The sequence below is a fragment of the Choloepus didactylus genome, chromosome 6 (genome assembly GCF_015220235.1).
Source record: "Choloepus didactylus isolate mChoDid1 chromosome 6, mChoDid1.pri, whole genome shotgun sequence".
Taxonomy (NCBI): Eukaryota; Metazoa; Chordata; class Mammalia; order Pilosa; family Megalonychidae; genus Choloepus; species Choloepus didactylus.
The window spans coordinates 122,528,277-122,550,631 of NC_051312.1; the positions used below are offsets into that span (position 1 = coordinate 122,528,277).

General features: G+C 36.2%; 1 protein-coding gene across 2 annotated transcripts in view; it reads right to left on the reverse strand.

Moving 5' to 3' along the window:
- The window catches only part of GUCY1A2 (guanylate cyclase 1 soluble subunit alpha 2), a 332,369-nt gene that overhangs the window by 42,682 nt on the left and 267,332 nt on the right, over positions 1-22,355 (reverse strand). For both annotated transcript variants that reach the window (XM_037841307.1, XM_037841308.1), the window contains exon 7: positions 1,564-1,718. In XM_037841307.1, the coding sequence (XP_037697235.1) occupies positions 1,564-1,718 (155 nt within the window). The remainder of the gene's footprint in view (positions 1-1,563; positions 1,719-22,355) is intronic.

A 22,355-nucleotide genomic window follows, 5' to 3' on the forward strand; every position in this document is an offset into this window, starting at 1 on the left:
AACAAGCTTGCACAGCAGGTGTAAATGTACATTAACTTAAGACAGATGTGGAAAATAGGTATTCGCACCATGATGGGAAAAATTGTAACTGTAGAAGAAATACAAAACAAAAAAAACAAAAAAAAAAACAAATAAGTAGTTGATCTTCAGAACCTTTTCCTCACCCTGGGATCTAGACCGAAAAGTGTTAGAATCACTGACCTAGAGATGTTTCTAAAATTAAATTTAATGGGGGCAATTATTGCTACATCATCCGTAATCTGCCCAGAATTGTGTTAGGCAAATTGGGAGAAATTTAAATGAGGCAAACCTTCACACAGACTCCCTCAACATGACAAGTAGTTCTTAAGCAAGAGAGATCCCTGGGAGTCTAGTACAGAGGTTTTCTGTTAGGCTCCCCAAATCTCTTAGATTCCTTAAAATTTATAAGAACAGTATCTTTGTTCAAAAATGGTGTGATCAAGTTATTCAGTATTTTTATGAGCTTTGCAGGAGATTTAAAATATATTTTTTCAACCTCAACTTTCACTGATTTTATATTTATAGTTTACATTCCTCTTCTTACCTGCTCCACAGGAAATAAGAAAGTACCTTTAAAATGCCATTCATCTTGTTAACTCTCCTCTATATAGATCTAGTATCAAAGTTTCAAAATATCATATAATTATAATAAACTTCTGTCATCTTTATATTCAAGTTTTCTGTTTAAAGGTTTGTTGTAGCCATGTCGATGAGAACTAGTCAGTGGTCACTATTTCTACTCCCGTTTTTCAATTATCATATATAATTTATCTAAAACATAGCACTGATTAAATAGCTTCAATACCGATGTCCAGCATGAAGCCAAGTCTGCCAGAGATTTCCATACTGTTCTTTGCCATTTAATCTGGAAAGGTTCAATTTATCAGTATATGTGTCTATTATGTGTTAAACATTTTTTCTGTTTTTAAGTCTTGGGGATATAATGATGAGCCAAAGACGACATTATTCCTGTCCTTATTGAGCTTAATATCTAGTGGGTGAGTGTACCAGGTACAAAATAAGGATTAGTTCAGGTGGCAAAAACATGTAGAAGTGTCAGATATGACCTTTAAGATAAATAAAATTTGAAATTTTACTCTGCTACCTAGTATATATTTAACTTTAAAGAATCCTTTATATTTATTCAAAAGAAAAAACACAGATTAACTACCTTTGCTGTCTCTTATTCCTTTGATTTTTATGAACGATGAGGGCCATTTTGAAAATATTGAGATTTCTAGTATAATGCAGACCCTTAGCATTTATGTGCCTGTATTTTAGACAGGTATACCTTAGAAGGAAAGAGACTATGGGAAAAGACAAACCTATATTTACCTCTCAGTCAGGTCAGGCGTTTCATGCAGTCTCTCAGGGTGCAAATAAAAGTTTGTGTTGAAATTGTTACCTTTCAAACTGGGTGGATCTATGCATAATATTCTGGATAATGATCGGATCAAGAGAAAGGACAGGGTCTCACAAATGACAGGATATCAGCTCAAGATAATGCCAATGACAAGGTGGAGGCCGCCAGAGAACACTTACTGATAAGTGGTTGGGCTGACGTTGATGCGCCGAGGATGACTTCCTGATTCGAATTTGCTTGCCAGAGTGACATTATTTCCAAACAGGCAATATCGTGGCATTCTCACCCCAACAACTCCAGCAAGCACGGAGCCCGAGTGAATGCCTATCCTCATCTAAAACAAAAGGAAAAGGAACATGATATATTTATGTTTTCATTTGGTATGCAATTATTTTAATGAGGTACTGCTAATTATGTAAATCAAACTATGAACTCCTTAGGACAGGTACTAAGTCGTGGTCATTTTTATGAGCCCAGTATCTGTCTCATTATAGTGTCAATAAACATAAATATTGAGGAGTGAATGAATAAATGGATTAATTATAGGAATAAAAATCTTTGTTTAATTTGATACATAAATCTGGTTATGTTAAAAGGTAAAACAAGTTTCCTTTGCTTCAATAAGTGGAAAGTGTACTGGGTCCCTCCAGTTATTCTCACATAAAACCCTATTTTTTTTTCTCTTCAAAGCATTAAACACAATTGTAAATTAAATATTTGTATTTCTGTTCATTTTGTTTATATACTGGTTTTTCCCATGAGAGAGGAATCTGTATCTATTTCTTTACTGCTGAATATTCCGCACTTAGTACTGAATGTCTGCTTTGCTCCAGGTATTGTACTAAGTGGTGAATGGTGAATAAATTGTCCCAGTTCCCCAACACTGTGTTATAATGGAGTTATGCAGAATTTAACTCTTGGGCTAGTTAAGCCTTAGTCAGAACCCCTGAAGGGCAAATTTCAGTGCTGAGTATTTACCCTCTGAGGACCTAATCAAGACTAGTCTGGTCCATGCCTTGAAGGAGCCCTCAGTGTGCAGCTGGTATACATTTTAATTTTGTGCTCAAAGCAATGGAGTTATAGTGACATGGTCTATACCAAAATAACTGAAGCTGCTGCTGTCCAAGTGGGAGATGGTACCCTTTGTTCTAGGGGAATCCAGGTTAATTTTGGCAGAGAGGGAGGAAAGCAGACCCCCTAGATGCCCACCAGGTAGGCAGTCTCACCACTTCACTGCCATGCTTGTCCATTTGGCTACTTTGAGACCAACCTCTAATCACAGGACTGCAGTTCTGCATGTATCAATCCATAATAAGGCAGGTTAATACACATGTGACCTGGCTGCAGCTCTTAATAATCTCTTCACCTTTTAAAAAACTGTCTCTATAACTTAGTTAGAAATTCAAGGTGTGAGGAAGAGCCATGATATATTTAAGAAGAAAAAGGTTGGAGTATTTGTCCTACCAAATATCAAGTCATAGTATAAACATATCATAATTAGTATAAATATATTTAATATTGGTGCATGGATAGAGAAATAGACTGATAGAACAGACAGCCCAGAAAGGTTCCTATGCATATATGGGTGCTTGATATAGACAGCATTGACATTGAATAGCTTCATTAAAATGCTCTGGAAAAAAAAATTTAAGTGGGTTAAAGATCTTGATGCAGAAGGAAAACTTTAAAGCTTTAAAAATAATTTTATCAATTAACGTAAGAGTCTGCAGTATCAGTAAACCTTCAAAATATAGAGTTAAAAGACTTAAGCTTTTCTTTGTCTCTCAGTAATAGTTCCCAGGTGAGAGGTGCAGACTGTCAGGCAGCTCTGTTCCACTCAGTCGCTCTGACCCAGGCTCTTTTCACTGTGTTCCTCCTTCATGCCTTGGTGCATATTCCTAGTTAGAGAACTTGAAGTTGCATCAGGATCACCCTCAAGTTCTAGCCCCTGGAATTTTTAAAAAGACAGAGCCAAAGTCCAAGGCAAGGGTCACAAAGTCACCATTTATGGTGTTCTTCGTTCCTTTGTATACATCCAAGTTTGCATCTGGTATCATTTCCCTTCGGCCTGAAGGACTTTAACATCTCGTTTACTGTAGGAACGCTGGTGATGGATTCTTTCAGCTTTTCTATACTTGAAAAAGTTTTCATCTTGCCTTTGTACTTGAAAGATGTTTGCTGGGCATAGGATTCTAGGCTGCCAACTTTTTTTCTTTCCATACTTGAAAGATGTTGCTCTCTTGCCTCCTCAGTTGCATTGTTTCTGATGAGAAACATGTTGTCATCCTTATCTTTGTTCCTTCATATGTAATGTATCTTTCTCCGCTGGCTATTTGTTCATTTTATTACTAGTTTTGTCACTATTTTGAGCAATCGGACTATTTTTTTTTTCCTTGGTTGTAGTTATCTTCATACTTCTTGTGCTTGGGGTTTGTTGGCCATTTTGAATCTGTGTGTTCTTAATGGCTGAAATCTTTCTGAATTGGATAAAAATTATTTCTTCAAATATTTTTTATTTTCATCCCACCCCCTTGAAGACTCCAACCACATGTTTATTAAGCTGTGTCAAGTTGTTCCACAGCTCACTGGTGATCTGTTCATCTGTTCTATTTTTTTTTTTTTTAATTATTTTTTCCTCTGTTTATTTGGGAAAATTTCTGTTGCTGTCTTCAAGTTAATCTTTTTTTCCCCTTTCAGGTCTCTTTCACTTTTTTTGAAATGTGGAATGTATATGTTGTAAGTTTTAATTTTCTTGTCTGGTAATTCTAACTTCTGTTTCAGTTTCAGTTTTGATTGATTTTTCTCTTCATTATAGATCATATTTTTCAGCTTCTTTGCATGCCTAGTAAATTTTGATTGGATGTCAGATATTGTGAATTTGATCTTGTTGAGTGCTGGATATTTTTATATTCCTATAAGTGTTTACCTTTGTTCTGGGACATAGGTTGCCTGGAAACAGTTTGATCTGTTCAAGCTTGTAAGATTTGTTAGGTAGGTCTGGATCAGTGTTTGGTGTAGGGCTAATTACTCCTCACCACTGAGGCAACACTCCTCTGAGTGCTCTACCCAATGCCCACGGCTGACGACATCTTCCAGTCTGCCTGGTGGGAACAGCATTTTTTCCAAGTCAGGTGTGAGCATGGGGTACTTTTCCCTGTAATTCTTTTGGATGAATTTTTCCCGCCTGTGGTTCAGATGGTTTCCTCACATACATGAAGAGGATCCTGGAAGATCTCTGGTGTTCTCGGTGCATCTCTCTCCTCTCCAGTACTCTGTCTCACAACCATCAGGCTCTTTGGTCTTCCTGGACTCGCAGGTCCATCTCCTCAACTCAGGGCATTTGCTGAGGGCTTCCTGAGCTCCTCCCTGCCCTGCAGCCTTGAAAGTCTCTCAAGACAGGAAGTTGGGCCATTGTAGGGCTCATCTCATTTTTTCCCCGTTATTCAGGGAGCACAGTCTTTCACTGCCTGATGTTTAGTGTTGTGACACCATTCTTTCATATATTTTGCCCAGAGTTTTAGTTATTTTAGGTGGGAATATAAATCCAGTCCCTGTTACTCCATCTTGGCTAGCAGCAGAGGTGACGTCTACTTTTTCAAGACAGCAAATCATCTGAAAAATTTAGGACTGCTTCTGGTGAGAGATACTCTATTTAGATTTGAATAAAAATGCTAAATAGGAATATTATTTTTAGACAAGATGCATGTAAAACATTCTCTAAAGTTAGCAAAACATTCTGCATTATTATATTCCTTTGGGTTTCTGTTTACTTTCAGAAGGTCTATGTTATATCAAATTACCTTGTGTGGTACAGGTTTGCCTAAAGAATATCCAGACCTTAGATACTAAGACTGTCTGTGAGGACTTGTGATCATTACAGTGATGTTTTAAACAGGGGGAGGGCAGAAGGAATGAATATCATACTAATACATTTCACAGCCTCCTTATTCTATGCTTTCTGTTTGAAAAAACACCATCCCATTCCTCCTTTCGAAAGACTTGAGGTTGCTTTTTTTAAAATCAGATTTTCAGAATGCAAGTCATTTTAGTGAGAAAAATACTGAAGCTAAAAATCCTGTAATCCTTTGAGGGTGGAGGGAGGAGAGGCCACTTAAAACTTTTTTTATCTCTTAAGAAGGTCATCTAAAACATGCATACCAGACAAGGCAAAAGGACATCAACCACAATAGCAGCACAGATCCACTGTCACTGCCTTATAATGGAACAGGACTCAGAGAATTACTGGATCTGGGAAATACCGAGTTATCGCTGAGAATTTACAAGCTGAATCATCAGACTCATCAGTCTTGCATTTCTTTTGAAATTTATTGAGATTTCCCAGGAAGATAGTTGCCTATAAATGGGAAGTCACTGTCTCATTTAGAATATGCCAAGAACCGCTAGCATTTGGACAAAATAGAGGGATACATTTAACTATCCATGAGGGATTTTGATTCAATTTGGCAAGATCTAGTCTTATTTAAATGGATTAACCAAGTGGTAACATTTGCATCCACCTGGCAGATAGGCATTAGCTGAAGAGGACTGTTTTGCCCCAAACCAGTGGGTCTCAACTGAGGTGATTTTATCCCTCGGGGACATTTTGCAATGTCTCTGAGACATGTTTCCTTGCCACAACCAGAAGGGGTTCTTCAACTGGCATCTAAAGGGTGGAGATAGAGATGGAAAGACAGCATCCCACAACAAACATCATCCAGCCCCAAATGTCAATAGTGCTAGTGTTGAGAAACCCTGCACTTAGCCCTTTAGGCAACCTATAAACACTTAGTAAATCAGCATAAATTAAAACAGAAATGCTCAAAACTGTGATGAACAAAAAGATTTCTAGACGTCACTCTTTTTCAGAGATAGTTCATGAAAAGAAATTGTCCTAGGGATTTATTGAAAAAACACAATAACCTCACAATATATCCTGAGGTTAAGATATCTATAGCCCAATCTCTTGTGTTTTAAATGACATAAAATGAAAATCCATAACTCTTGGACACCCCAGAGTCCCTCATTTTCTAAGGATTCACTTATCATCATTATTATTTAATGAAGTCATGAAAGGAATTACATTTTTTTAAAACACCCTTCATACAACTTTTAAAAATAGAATACTTATAGTCTGCCTTAGCTGATAAACTCTCTGGTTTAATAAAGAAGGAATGCTAGAGTTGGGAAGAGAACACAGATCCATTAGTCCAACTCCCTTATTTTACAAATAAAGAAACTGAAGTCCAGAGGAGCACAATGAAAACAAAATTCGAATTAGGACAAGCTTTAGACCTTAGGTCACCCGGTTCAAGGTTCAGGGAGCCACAGTAAGTACCCAAATCAAAATGATGCCTCTAGCTGTTTCTACAAGGCCCATCACACTAAGTCAGACAATACAAAGTCAGACTTAATCAGATTAGTCTGCTCTGCATCCAGTGGAAATTCAGAAAAAAATGTTACACATTAAATACAACATCTGAAGCTCTTCTATCCCTTTTCCATTTTATTACCCATGCTTCTCCATATTAAATCTTCCCTGACTTTTCTACCCACCAAATTCCGAAAATGCCTGATACGCATCTCATCCTTGCCTCCAAGCCTTTACTCATGTTGATTGATATCATCCAACCGTAATTACAGATTATGTATTAAGTGCTCAAGTTATAAAGGTGAGCAAAACCTTGCCTGCCTTGTTCATTGGATGTAAAAGATAGAACCACTAAGTGAAAAAAAGTTTAAAAGTCCAAGTGTAAAAGACAGCAGAACACAAGTGTTACCGGACAAAGGGGATGGAATCTTTGCCTGATGTGCCCAAATGACCAATTCCTGAGACACCGGGGTTTCAAAGAAAGAGTTTATTGCCAGGTGGAAAGCAGGAGATCAGATGGCCTATCGGCCCAAAAATCTGTCTACCCAAACTGCAGTGATTCTGATGGTTTTATAGTATTAAAAGATGGGCAGGTTTTAGGATACTGAGCACAATGGCTCCAGATGATGTGATTAGAGGTGATCAAATTATTGAGCATGTGCAGATTGATTACATGCTTAGTCACAGAATGTATGTAAGAAAATGGCGGCCTATGATGAGGGGTGTGATTTTTAGTATTATGAGGTATAGGTGACTTTATAGGTTAAAGTTTAAGATATTGGGCATGTCAGGTGGACCAATTTGGGTTAGATCCAGCTTTAGTTAGCAAGATAACTTTGGACTTGGGGTGAGTGACCGAGACCCTTCATTAATAAACATCAGGGGCATCTTCAGTGATCATAAGACTCTGAAGTCAGAGCACTGGATAAATGGATACAAGTGAAGGTTAGTCACAAGGTTTTACAATCACAGGGCCATAAGATGAAGGCTATACAGTCATTATCAGAGATCAAGGCAGCTGAATTACAGTTCAGAGATTTCAGATATTTCCCTCTGTCTACTCTAATATACCAGAAAGCAAAAAGGAATATCTATATAATGATTTGGTAATCATCATCATACCTAAATCCTAACTTATCGGTTATACAAGCAACAAGGTGGGTGTTGGGAGGGGTGAGGTGTGTGGTAGAGCTGACCACATTTGGGGGATCAGTGAAGTCTCCCCAGAAAAAAGTTCCTTTTGAGCTCAGTGCTGAAGGACAAACAGCTTTAGCTAGGCAGGGAGGTTTGGCACAGCTGTAGGCAGAGGAGTGGGAAGATAATATGCCAGGATCCTAAGGCCTAGAGTCTTGATGGCTTTGAGGCACCCCAATTTAGACTCACTGACACAGAACATTATAGGCCACATTTAAGAATGTGGTCATGACCTTAAATGTATTGGTCATTATTTTATTTTTGATTTTGAAGAGAGCAAGATTTGTCACAACTTTATGAAATTGTATGGTTTCCAGGTGAGAAGAAATACAGTGGTAACAGGTCTTGGTTGTGAACATAGAAGGAAAAGGGACAAATTTAAGAAATGGAATAGACATGTAAATGAAGATCTGCTCAGACCCATATTTTCTATCAGAGTAAAACAGCTCTGACCTTTTCTAGCACAAAACAAAACACTCCGCTCTAGTATTGTATAGTGACGAAGTGCACAGACTCTGGTACCCAACTTAGTGGGTTCATATTAACTGTGTGACCTTGGGCATATTTTCTATGACTCAATCCTTTCTTATAGGGTTATTATATATATTAAATGAATTAAATGAATAATTTAATAATTAAATGAATTAATTATAATGTTTAAAAGTGCCTGGCTTATTGTAAGCCATATAACTGTTATCGTTATTTTGGCCCATATCACTGATTGTGTATTAATTTATTTTGCCTGGCGTTAGTTAAATCCATATTGTATTTCATATTGTTTTTTTAACTTTATTGAAAAATTAAAAAACAAAAAAAATCTCCACAACATTTCAAACAAAATAGAGCAAAGGATTAAGAAAAACAAATAACCTAAAATAAGTACTCTGCTTCCAACATGTTCCTATCATACCCCAGGAAAATTAACAAAGCATAACCAAAGGAATAAGACAAACAAATGATCTAAAATAGCTACATTGCTTCCAACATGTTCCTTCCATACCCCAATAAAATTAACAAACCGTAATCAAACAGGCGTAAGAAAAACCAAATAACCTAAAATAACAATATTGAAGCTAATTTATTTAAAATGCAAGCTTTTTTTTATCAAAAGTAAAACAAAAAAATTCAAACAAAACAAATCAAAGGAATAAGGAAAACCAAATAACCTAAAATAACTATATTGAAGCTAATTTTTAAAATGCAATAGCTTTTTTTTTACTTTTTCAAAAAATTAAAAAAAAATTCAAACAATTCAAAGGAATAAGAAAAATAACCTAAAACAACACATTGCTTCCAATATGTTCCTACCATACCCAAGAAAATTTAGCAACCATAATTATTTCTGAGCATTCCTATAACATTGAGATTACACTCAATAGCTTATCTGTTCTTATTAGATTATCATTTCCCTTTCACGAGCTGCTGTCTGTCTCTAGGTCCCCTACATTCTACAATGTAAACCATTTATTTTACATTTTTCTCAGAGTTTACATTACTGGTAACATACAATATCTCCCAGCATTATGTCTTCAAGGTTCTTCCATGTTGTCATATGTTTCATGACCTCATTCCTTCTTACTGTTGCATAGAATTCCGTCATATATATAACCACATTTTGTTTAACCACTTATTTGTTGAAGGATACTTGGATTATTTCCATCTCTTGGCAATTGTGAACAGTGCTGCTATGAATATCTTTGTGCAAATGTCTGTTCATGTCACTGCTTTCACATCTTCTGGGTATATATTGAGAAGTGAAATTGCCAAATCATAGGGTAATTTGATGTCTAGTTTTCTAAGGATCCACCAAATTGTTTTCCACAGCGGCTGTATTTATACATTCCCACCAGCAATAAATAAGAGTTCCAATTTCTCCACATCCTCTCCAGTATTTGTAGTTTCCTGTTTGTTTAATGGCAGCCATTCTTATTGCCGTGAGATGATATCTCATTGTGGTCTTGATTTGCATTTCCCTAAAAGCTAGAGATATGAACATTTTTTTTTCCCATGTGAGTTCTAGTCATTTGTATTTCCTCTTCAGAGAATTGTCTTTTCATATCTTTTGCCCATTTTATAATTGGGCTGTTTGTGCTATTGTCGTTGAGTTGTAGCATTTCTTTACACATGCAGGATATCAGTCTCTTATCAGATATATGGTTGCCAAATATTTTCTCCCATTGAGTTGGCTGCCTCTTCATCTTTTTTGAAAAAGTCCTTTGCACAGAAGCTTTTGATTTTGAGGATTCACTTTTATCTATTTTCTTTCTTTCATTGCTTGTGCTTTGAGTGTAAGGTGTAAGAAGCTACCTCCTAATGCGAGGTCTTGAAGATGATTATCTTCTAGGAGTTTTATGGTACTATCTCTTATATTGAGGTCTTTGATTCACTTTGAGTTGATTTTTGTATATGGTGTGAGGTGGGGCGTCCTCTTTCATTCTTTTGGATATGGATATCCAGTTCTCCCAGTCCCATTTGTTGAAGAGAGTGTTCTATCCCAGCTGAGTGGATTTGTGGGCCTTATCAAAAATCAGTCAACCATAGATCTGGGAGTCTATTTCTGAACTCTTGATTAGATTCCATTGTTCAATATGTATGCCTTTGTGCCAGAACCATGCTGTTTTGACTACTGTGGGTTTATATTAAGCTTCAAAGACAGGAAGTGTAAGTCCTCCAACTTAGTTTTTCTTTTTTAGAATGTTTTTAGCAATTTGAGGCTTCTTTCCCTTCCAAATAAATTTGATAACTAGCTTTTCCAAGTCTTCAAAGTAGGTTGTTGGAATTTGGATTGAAATTGCATTCAATCTGTAGATGAGATTGGGTAGAACTGACATCTTAATGACATTTAGCCTTCCTATCCATGAACACAGAATATTTTTCCATCTTTTTAGTTCCCCTTCTATTTCTTTTAGTAAAGTCATGTAATTTTCTATGTATAGGTCTTTTACATCTTTGGTTAAGTTTATTCCTGGGTACTTGATTTTTTTAGTTGCTATTGAGAATGGAATTATTTTCTTGAGTGTCTTTTCAGTTAGGTCATTTGTAGTGTATAGGAACACTACTGACTTATGTGCATTAATCTTGTACCCCGCTACTTTGCTAAATTTGTTTATTAGCTCAAGTAACTATGTCATTGATTTCTCTGGGTTTTCCAAATGTAAGATCATATCCTCTGAAAATAATGACAGTTTTCTGCTTCCTTTCCAATTTAGATGCCTTTTATTTCTTTGTTTTGCCAGATTGTCCTGGCTAGTACTTCTAGTACAATGTTGGATAACAGTGGTGAGTGTGGGCATCCTTGTCTTATTCCTCATCTTAGAGGGAAGGCTTTCAGTCTCTGACCATTGAGTACTATGCTGGCTGTGTATTTTTCATATATGCCCTTTATCATATTGAGGAAGTTTCCTTCAATTCCTAACTTTTTAAGTGTTTTAATCAAAAAAGGATGCTGGATTTTGTCGATTGCTTTTTCAGCATCTATTGAGATGATCATTTAATTTTGCCTTTTGATTTGTTAATGTGTAGTATTACATTTTCTTATGTTGAACCATTCTAGCATGCCTGGAATGAACTCCACTTGGTCATGGTATATGATTTTTTTAATGTGTCTTTGGATTCAATTTGCAAGCATTTTGTTGAGAATTTTTGTGTCTATATTCATTAGGGAGACTGGCCTGTAGTTGTCCTTTCTTGTAGCATCTTTACCTGGTTTTGGTACTAGAGTGATGTTAGCTTCATAAAATGAGTTAGGTAGTGTTCCATTATAGTGTTCCATTTTCTTGAAATTTTTGAAAGTGTTTAAATAAGATTAGTGTCAGTTTTTTTGGAAAGTTTGGTAGAATTCCCCTGTGAAACCATCTGGCTCTGAGCATTTATTTGCAGGAAGCTTTTTGATGACTGGATCTCTTTGCTTGGGATTGGTTTGTTGAGGTCTTCTGTTTCTTCTCTGGACAGTCTAGCTTGTTCGTGTGTTTCCAGGAAATTGTCCATTTCCTCTACATTATCTAGTTTGTTGGCATATATTTGTTCCTAGTATCCTCTTATGATTTTTTAAATTTCTTTGGGATCCACAGTAAAGTCGCCTCTCATTTATTATATTGTTTATTTGGGTCTTCTCTCCTTTTGATTTTGTCATTGTAGCTAGGGGCTTGTCAATCTTGTTGATCTTCTCAAAGAACAAATTTTTGGTTTTATTTATTCTCTCTTTTTTTTTATTTTTGTTCTCCATGTCATTTATTTCTGCTTTAATCCTTATTTCTTTTCTTCTGTTTGGTTTAGGATTAGTTTGCTGTTCATTTTCTTGCTTCTTCAGTTGTTCCATTAGTTCTTTGTTTTTAGTTCTTTCTTCCTTTTTTATGTATGCATTTAGAGCTATAAATTTCCCCCTCAAAACCACTTACCCTGCATCCCATAAGTTTTGATATGTTGTGCTCTTGTTTTATCTGTTTCTAGATATTTAGCAATTTCTCTTGCTATTTCTTCTTTAACCCACTGATTGTTTAGGAGTGTGTTGTTTAACCTCCAGATAGTTGTGAATGTTCTGAATCTATGATGGTTATTGACTTCTAGTTGTATTCCATTGTGATCAGAGAATTGCTTTGAATAATTTCAGTCTTTTTAAATTTACTGAGGCTTGTTTTATGGCCCAGAATATAATCTATTCTGGAGAAAGTTTTGTAAGCACTAGAGAAGAATGTATGTCCTGGTGATTTGGGATGTAAGGCTATATATATGTCTTTTAAGTCAAATTCATTTATCACATTGTTTAGGTTTTCAATTTACTTATTAGTCCTCTGCCTGGTTGATCTATCTATAAGAGAGAGTGATGTATTGAAGTCTACAATTACTGTGGAAACATCTATTGCTTCCTTCAGTTTTGCCAATGTTTGTCTCATGTACTTTGGGGCACCTTGATTGGGTGCACAGACATTTATGATTGTTATTTCTTCTTGTTGAATTGTCCCTTTTGTTATATATATATATATATATATATATATATATATATATATATATATATATATATATAGTGTCCTTTGTCTCTTTTAAATTCTATTTAAAGTCTATTTTATCTGAGATTAATATTGCTACTTCTGCTTTCTTTTGGCTACAGCTTGCATGGAATATTTTTTTCCATCCTTTCACTTTCAATTTCTTTGTGTCTCTGGGTCTAAGATGAGTCCCTTATAAGCAACATATTGATGGTTCACATTTTTTAATCCATTCTGCCAATCTGTATCTTTTAATTGGGGAGTTTAACCCATTCACATTCAATGTTATTACTGTGAAGGCAGTTCTTGAATCAGCCATCATATCCTTTGTTTTTTATTTGTCAGATATATTTTTCCCCATTCTCTCTTTATTTCCTTTAATGTATCCTTACTAAAACTCTTTAGTTCTGTGCTCTTCTCCATATCTCTCTCTCCTTTCTTTTTTTTCAGCTGGTAGGGTTCCCTTTAGTATCTCAAGTAGGGCAGGTCTCTTGTTAGCAAATTCTCTCAGCATTTGTTTGTCACTGAAGATATTAAGCTCTCCCTCAAATCTGAAGGAGAGCTTTGCTGGATAAAGAATTCTTGGTTGGCAATGTTTCTCTTTCAGAATTTTAAATATGTCATACCACCTGCCTTCTCACCTCCATGGTGGCCACTGAACAGTCACTGCTTAGTCTTATGCTGTTTCCCTTGTATGTGGTGAATTGCTTTTCTCTTGCTGCTTTCAGAACTTGCTCCTTCTCTTTGGCATTTGACAGTCTGATCAGAATTTGTTTCAGCATGGGTTTATTTGGATTTATTCTGTTTGGATTTCGCTGGGTGTCTATGATTTGCGTATTTATGTTGTTTAGAAGGGTTGGAAAATTTTCCCCAGCAATTTCTTTGAATACTCTTCCTAGACCTTTACCCTTCTCTTCCCCTTCTGGAACACCAATGATTCTTATATATGTGCTCTTTACTTTGTCTGTCATATCCCTGAGATCCATTTCGATTTTTTCATTTTTTTTCCACCATTCCTTCTTTTGTGCTTTCACTTTCCAACCTACTACTTTCTTCAAGTTCACATATTCATTCCTCAGCTTCCTCTAATCTGTTGCTATGTGTATCAAGAATCTTTTTAATTTGATCAACAGTTTCTTTTATTTCCATAAGATCCTCTTTTTAAAATTTATTCTTGAAAATTCTTCTCTATGTTCTTCTAGGGTCTTCTGGATGTCTTTTATATCATGAACCACAGTATTGGTATTTGTGATTACTTCTTTGATTAATATCTCCAAGTTCTGTATCTCCTCTGATTTTTTAATTTGGGTGTTTTGGGTTATCCATATCTTCTGGTTTCTTCACATGCTTTATAATTTTCTGTTGTTTTTGGCCTCTTGGCATTTGCTTATCTTGATAGGGTTCTTTTTGGCTATGGAGCCTTATTTAAACAATTATCTATAATTTAACAGAGCTACAGCTTGGTGGAGTGCACTTTCCCTGACCTACCAGCAGATGGCGCTCCCGAGCCACCTCTTATCCTCAGTCCAGTTCTCAACTTCGTTTATGCAGCAAGTGGGGGTCCAAACTATGTGGATGTCCAATCAGTGCACCAATTTTCCATATGCAACAGGGACCACCAGCCCTGTGGGTGGGGGTTGTGCCCTGTGCAGTTTGGCAGGGAGGAGGGCTTTAAGCCCCAGTACTCCCAGCCATTCTACCCTTCAGCTCAGATTCCCCCCAGTCCCTCTCTGCCGTGGGCCCACAAGTCCCTGGGCTTGGTGTAGGGCTCCTGGCCCTTCTGTGCAGTACCCCTGCCTCTAGGCTGTGCACCCCATGGGTTTCTGCAGAGGAGGAGTTGTGCCATCACAAGTCAGCAGAATCCTGAGTTTTCCTTTGAGGAAGCTCTAAGCCGCAGTGCTGCAAAGGGGTGCCGAAACTACCCACTTCTACGATTGTCCACCTGCAGCAGTGGCTTGTCCCTGGCTCGGGGGCCTTCAGCTACGGGTGTGCAGAGGGGTATCACCCGTGCCAGATACTGAGGCGGGTGCCTGGGGCATGGAAGGCACTCCCTGCCATGATTGACTGTGGCTCCCTCTGCCGTCTCCCTGGCCACTCCCTGGGTCCCTCTCAAGCCCACCTCCAAACACAGACTCTCGTTTTTTCCCCACCACAGCGCAAGTCTGGCTGCTGTTTTCCCAGCAGCTCCTGGGAGCAAACATACAACTTCAAACGCAGTCTCTTGGTTTCTCCAAGTGCTCAATCACTACCAATACATAAGTCCCTGCCCAGCTGGTGGAACCCTGTAACCGCTATTCTGGAGCACTTTCTGCCTTTTATCTAGTGTTTTTCACGGAGGAGAATTTTGCTCTCTCTCCTAATCCACCATCTTGGATCTCTTCGTATTTTGTATTGTTATCTTCACATTGTACAGTTGTGGAGGGAGATTTTGTCTTGGGAGTCTATTGCATAGCTGAAAGAGTACAGACTTTATATTCAGTCCTGGTTCTATCTATTTAATGGTGGTAGACATTGTTGTACTAACAGGACTCTGATTTTCCTACATGTGATTCACTTTCCCCTATTCTCAGCCCTGTAGTTTTTGTGGAACTGACTCCACCTCCAGGTAGGTAGGCCCTAAGAGGCAACGGTAGGCCAGATGCCCAGCAATTCATTCAAGAAAGGATAAGTGATTCAATTTAAGCCAATGAGAGAGTAAACCTCAGGACTAACAAAGGTGGAGATGAGACTCTGTGCAGGTGGTATATGTTTTTGAATGCTGGAAACGCTACAGAAATTTTGGTCCTGTCAGGGGTCTCCTGGAGCGGTAGAGACCACCTTGTGGAGGCTGAGGAAGGAGCTGCATTCATGGTGACGTCAATTTTGCAGCTATATCTAGCCTCAGGTGAGCTAGCCCTACTTCTAGACTTTTCAGTTATGATTGTTGACGTTGGTTTGTTCATTCTGTCACTTGCAACAGAAAAACTATAGCTAGCCATGTGAATTCAGGCAGGGTGACTACTCTCTCTGAGGTTTTTAAATTGTAAAATAAAAATAATAACCTCTTGGGGTCATCAGAGCCAAATGAGATAAACTGTGGGCCCACAGTATGCACTCAAAGGAATATCTGTTCTCTTCCCACACTGTGTGGCACCCTTTGCTTTGCTCACGGTGCCAAGGACAGTGCCACCCTCCCATTTATAATTCAGTAAATAGAATTACTGATCTGAAAGGTCCAAGTCAAACTGATTAACATTATGGACTAGTGAGTTAATAAACAAATACCAATATATGTTGAAACAGCCCCATTTGAACAAGACAAAATGTCCAAATTAAAATAGAAGGGTCCCTTTTAATTTATCAGAAAGCCTCTAATAGAAAAAAGCCAGTTAGCAGTTTGCTCACATTTGAAGTTTAAGTATTGTTCTTTGAGTTTTTGTAATTAAAATTTCAAACTTTTGAAAAATTTTTAACTGCTTTAATAGAAACAAGATTAAAAATATTCACATTGTTAGGAAAGAGAGAGGAAAACAAACACTTCACCATTTTTCCAATATTAGTTAACATGCATTATAAAATTCTCATAAAATACTCCTTTAATCAATAAGATGAAATAAATAAAAATCTCTTTTTCATATTATTTGTCTTACTTTATTAATAATCAGCATTTCCCTAACAAGAAACCTTTGTTGATGTTTCAGATTCTAATTTCAGTAGCTCAAGGTTTTTAGGGAGCATGCAATCAACTCACATACTATACTTGGCTTTCATGATTTCTCTTTGAGTCACAGAAGTGCAAGGAAACAGGAACAATCTCTGTGGATATGTGGCATTTTTCCTTTTATCAGGGGACTCAACCTCCAGTCTTGGGTCAAAATGTCACATTCTGAATTAATATGCTTGAACAAACAGCACTCTGGGCAAAGTAGCTTACTGGGTTTATTTGGAACGTTATAGAGGTACCATTCATAGATAAATTTCATTTATGGTAAGTATTTGATCAAAAAATAGTTTTCATCACTTGTATGATAACATAATTTCAGACATACTATAGGAACTATAGTATAAGAATAAAATGGTGCAATTTTAAATAATTGGTACTTTAGAGTTGGGGGAGAAAGTGAGTCTGTAATCTTGTTTATGTTTTTGATGGTGAAGGATAGAAACCTACAAAAGACTGATTAGGAGGGCACTGCGGAAAATGTCAGAGGTGTGGGAGATGGCAAAGTCGATGGAGCCACAGTGCTCAGCCTCACCACCACCTTCCTACCGGCCCTTGTTAATGTGTAGGTTATGATTCAAATACATGTTTATATCTAATACAAGGTTTAACTTTGACTCAACGTGCAGAAGTGTTACTATCAAGACTACAAGCTCAATCTGACATTAACCTCAATGCAAAAACAATACCTAAAAATTTTATTTTCAGAGTAAGGAATCTATTTTAAAGCAATTGAGAGACTTAGGTTAAATACACATGTATTTAAATATAACCAGTGTATAACTTGGCAGTTGAGAAAATACCATTTTGTGTGAGAAATGTGGGCAGTTTATGTATCATTTAACAACTTAGTGCCGTGCTTTAAACGCATATGAACATTCATACAATAAGCAGGAACAGCATTAAAAATTGATAAAGCTATTTAAGGATATTAAGAAAACTGGAGTGACTCTTTATATTAACATGTGATTTTCATTCTAATATGTAGAGAAAAAAATTATAAAACCCTCTTGTGACATTCAATCTTTGGCTATCACAGTGACACTAATGGAAACGCATTCTACTAATCACATTTATAAAAATGATTTAATCGCTCTGTGATATTTTACTTAGTCTATTAAATATATCGTTATTGTTTAATTGCACAGATGAAATCTACCACTTTCTAAGATCATAAAGGCACTCCTTAATGGCTTCATTTTAAGAGACAAAAATCAGTTAATTGCTAAACTTCAAAGCCTTTAGAATTCTAGTTTCTATTTTGAGACTACCATTGGAAAATATTTTCACTGACTTACTGATTCTCTCAACTGAGTAAAATTATTTTCTATCAGACTGCAGCTCTTAGATAATTTGGAACAAAATTTACAGTAACAAATTTTACAGCAGCATGGATCAAAATGATATTTTAAAAATCTTAAATATGTAGAAATGGAATCTTTTGAAAAAGGATTTTGGAAAGAATCCTAATAGTATATGAAGTATATATGTGTCAATTCATGAATTTATCTAAATTATTTACCAAAAAGTAGATACAGACAGATACACACATATATGAATCTAATTCTCAAGATGGGGAATCAAAGTCACAAACCTAATAACTTTCCTTTTAACAAAAATACCATAAGTCTGAGGCCTATTAATAGTAACTTGAGAGATGCCCAGTTATGGAGAATGCAAGTATTTACCAATTTATTAATACTGCAAGAGCCAAGTAGCTTACATATCTCTACTCTTTACCCAGCAAATTGTTTTATCCAACATTCTGAAAATTCCTTCACATTTATACACACATGTATACATCCTCATCAATGTTGAGGAGAAAATACAATATTCTATCCTGTTCCCAGGAAACAAGTTAACACAATATTACCCTATGTCTCCTGAAGACTTAAAAAGCAAACAAAGTATATGTTTAATAAAATGATTAGCAAATATGGTAGGACTAGGAATGCTCCTCAGACTTCATGCATTTCTGTTGATCCAAGATAGACGTTTCCTAGAAATTTCAGAACCTCTGTTTGTGGGTGGGCAGCAACCCAGCCTCAACTATTAGCATTTTTATACAGTCTCCTATGCCTGGGGGCATTGTGACTCCAGACCTACTCCCCATTAGAAGATCTCCACCGGGGGTGGGAGATATTTTAGGCTCAAGGATGCTAAAAGGGGTACTGCTTCTTTGTAAGTTAAATGCTTTTAAATCTGACCCATCACTTATGAGCTGTGTAACTTATTTGCCCTATGTAATTAGGTGGTCAAATTTCTTTTCTAAAACTCATCCTCACATCTATAATATGGAGATAATGTGTACCAGCTTAGGTTGGTATATAAGAGTGAAAAACTGAATTATGCTCCCATAAAGACATATTCAAGTCCTAACCTCTGATCCCGTGGGAATGAACTCATTTGTAAAAGGGATCTTTAAAGATCCTTTTAAGTTGAGGTCAAATTGAAGAATAATGAGCCTTAATTCAAAATGACTGGAGTTGTTATAAGCAAAGCAAACTTGATCACGGTAGTAGAAGTCATAGGAGGGAACAGAAAAAGACAAAGCCCTGGGCTGGATGCAGCAATTGATTGCCAGCAAGCTACCACCAGAAGGTGACAAACGTCAGAGAAGGTGTGGCTTGCTGATACCTTGATTTTGGGCTTGTGGCCTCCAAACTGTGAGCCAGTCAATTCCCATTGCTTAAGCCAACCAATACATGGTATTTATCACAGCACCCTGGCAAACCAAGACTAAGAGCATTCACTCGTATCCAATATGAAACATCATTACTATTTTACTAAGAAAATACCAGTCAATTTTATTTCCCTTTGCTTGGTATAAGGACTGGGAAATTTTCTGGTTCACACACCTTATTCTACAGATGTGGAGACTGAAATGCAAATGATAAATGGCTTGCTAACAGACTTACAGCCAGTGAGTATTAGAGACCGAATATGACTTAATTCCTAGGGAGTCTACTGAAATGGTGATTCTATCTCTTGCCAGTTCTCCTTCGTAAGCCCTTTAATCATTATTAGAGACAAAAGAAATGTGTAATGATCATTTATGTTTATACAAATAGCCATTATCAAAGGAACAGAACAAGGGACATTGTTTTCTGAAATGTTATTTTTTTAATTGAAAAAATAACTGAATGCTACAATAAAATTCAAATACAAATAACATTAAGTGTAAATCAAACTGTCAAAACAAAGAGGAGCCTAAGAAGACATGACCACTAAATGCAATGTGGTATCTTGGATGGGATCTTGGAACAGAAAAAGAAACTTAAAGAAAAACTGAGAGAGTCTAAATAAAGTTTAGAATTTAATTAATAATGTTCAATATTGCTTCATTAATTCTGACAAATGTACCATACTCACATAAGATGCTAATGATAGGGGAAACATGGTGTGGCATATCTGGGAACTCTCTGAACTATCTTTGCAATTATTCTTAAAATCTAAACTGTTTTAAAATAAAAGGTTTATTTAAAAAGATAAATCATATGGCCCTCCACCAACAACAAAAAAGGACAAATCCACAAAATGTTTCAGAACAGTTAACTCAGGGAATTACTATGTAGTATAAAAGTATTTGATGTGATAATGTATAAAAAAATAACTTACAAGTTTTAGAAACAAATGAACCAATGAACCAACAACCAACCTACCAACCAAATGGCAATAGTAAAACTAATTTCTTTGGTACACACTCTAATCCTCAGTTATACAGTGTTTTTTTTTTTTTTTTTTTTTTAACAACATTTACTCCCTTTGGGCGTTAGATGGCGTTCATGCTCATTTAACAAGCAGGTTGGCTCTTTTATAATTAGCAACAGAGCTTGCAACTGGAGCTTGTTTGGAAGATCTGACCCATTATTAACTTGAGGGGTAAATTATGAAAACAATATCAACAATCTAATATGGTTAAAACACCTTGTGATGATTGGTAAAATTCAAACAAACAAAACTGGAAATTAAGAAATTGCTAGGCAGGATTTATCAATCCCAAGGTGTCTAATGGAGGATTTGAGAGCATCCATAGACTCCTTGAAGTTTTGTGTGTAAATGTGCATGTGCGGCCTCCATAGTGTTTATAAGCTTTTGAAAAATTCCATAGACTCCCCAAATGTTGAGATCTTTTACTTTAAAATCCCTTCCAATTCCAAATCAATGCCTAGCACTGAATATTGCATTTAGTAGACAGTGTTTAAAAAAAAATTTGTTGAATGAATGAGTAAATGAATTAATGAATGGAAGAAGGAATGAATGGTAATCCTATGCTAGGCACAAATGTCACTCTCTCCTTCATCTAAATACCTGCAGCACTTTATTTTTACCTCTCATGGCACTGAATATTCATTCATCTTTGCATCCCTCATCAATATTTGAGAACTAAGAATGAAAAGCATTTTTTAAATAAGGAATTTTGAATCAATGTTTTATATCCAATCCTACTTCTGCTTGTCACACTGGCCCAATAATTGAGAAAATACCTCATTCCAGACCTTATAAAACTGTATCTTTAGATCTTCCCAAGCTACTATGGCTAAAATTTAGAAGAAAGTAGTTAATGGCTACAAAAAGGTGGGGGGGGGGGGAGCTTTTACTCAAAACCAATGTTCTTTTAGTGCTGCTTCAGTCCAGGTATGAAGTTTATTTTTTTTTAATTTTGATGGTATCTTCTAGTACAAAAAGAAGGAATAATAGAAGTTCTTGGGAATCAATGAGTCCATGGACTAGAATAAGTCATCGGATTTAACTTAGGGGTCTGCTTTAAACCTGTGTTTTGAGAAAAACCTTTGAAGCTTGAAATGGAAGGCTTTGTAGTACTTATTTGTGATTAGCATATAAATCCCATCTAAGCAAGCAAATGAAAAAAAAATGGAAACCTTCTACTTTAAAAAGGAGACCTGCTAAATGAAGAACCTACACAAAGTAATCATCAAAGCCCAATTCTCTGTGCATGTGTAATGCACACAGTGATGATTGTAAGGAACCCCTTTGCATATAGAACCCCTAGAACAGTTAGTACACCCTGAGTTGATGTTATTTTTTCATAATAGAAATTTAATTACATTGTTAATTTTTGCCTTACAGGAATCAGAGACCTTTTATTTAAGAAATCCTTCATTTTATTAGAGAACTGTTCACATCTCCAATATCTCTAGCAGTCTTTTTTGCTGACACTACACACTAAAATATCCAACTGGAATAGGGCATATATATATTTTACAATTAACAGAATTATACCAAAGAGTTTAATTTTAAGCATATGTATGTATGTGTGCATATATGTAACATATTTAAAGTTATTTCAATTATTATCAAAACAAAAATCAAGCCATGGCAGGATATCATTTTCTAGTATAAAAGAGCAAATTCCAATATGTAATTAATTTTTGCCACAAAATTAATAAAGTACATGTTCCCATTTTAAGGGCTTAGTGATGTTTCAGAGTACTTTGAATCAAATATTAGAAATTTATTTTGAGTTTAAGAGACAGTGACAGTGGCTTTTATGATGACAGCAATGGACCCTAGTGTCCTACACCATATCTTTTCTTTTTGTGTTTTATGGAGAAGAATAATAAGGAGAGTAATAGCTTTGTGAAGATTTAGTTGTTTGTCCGTCAATAGTTGCCAGTTTGGTGGAGGATATTAAAAGCATAGACATTGCATACAAGCACATGAGACAAATGGAAGGTGCCCAGGAAATGTTAATTGATATGG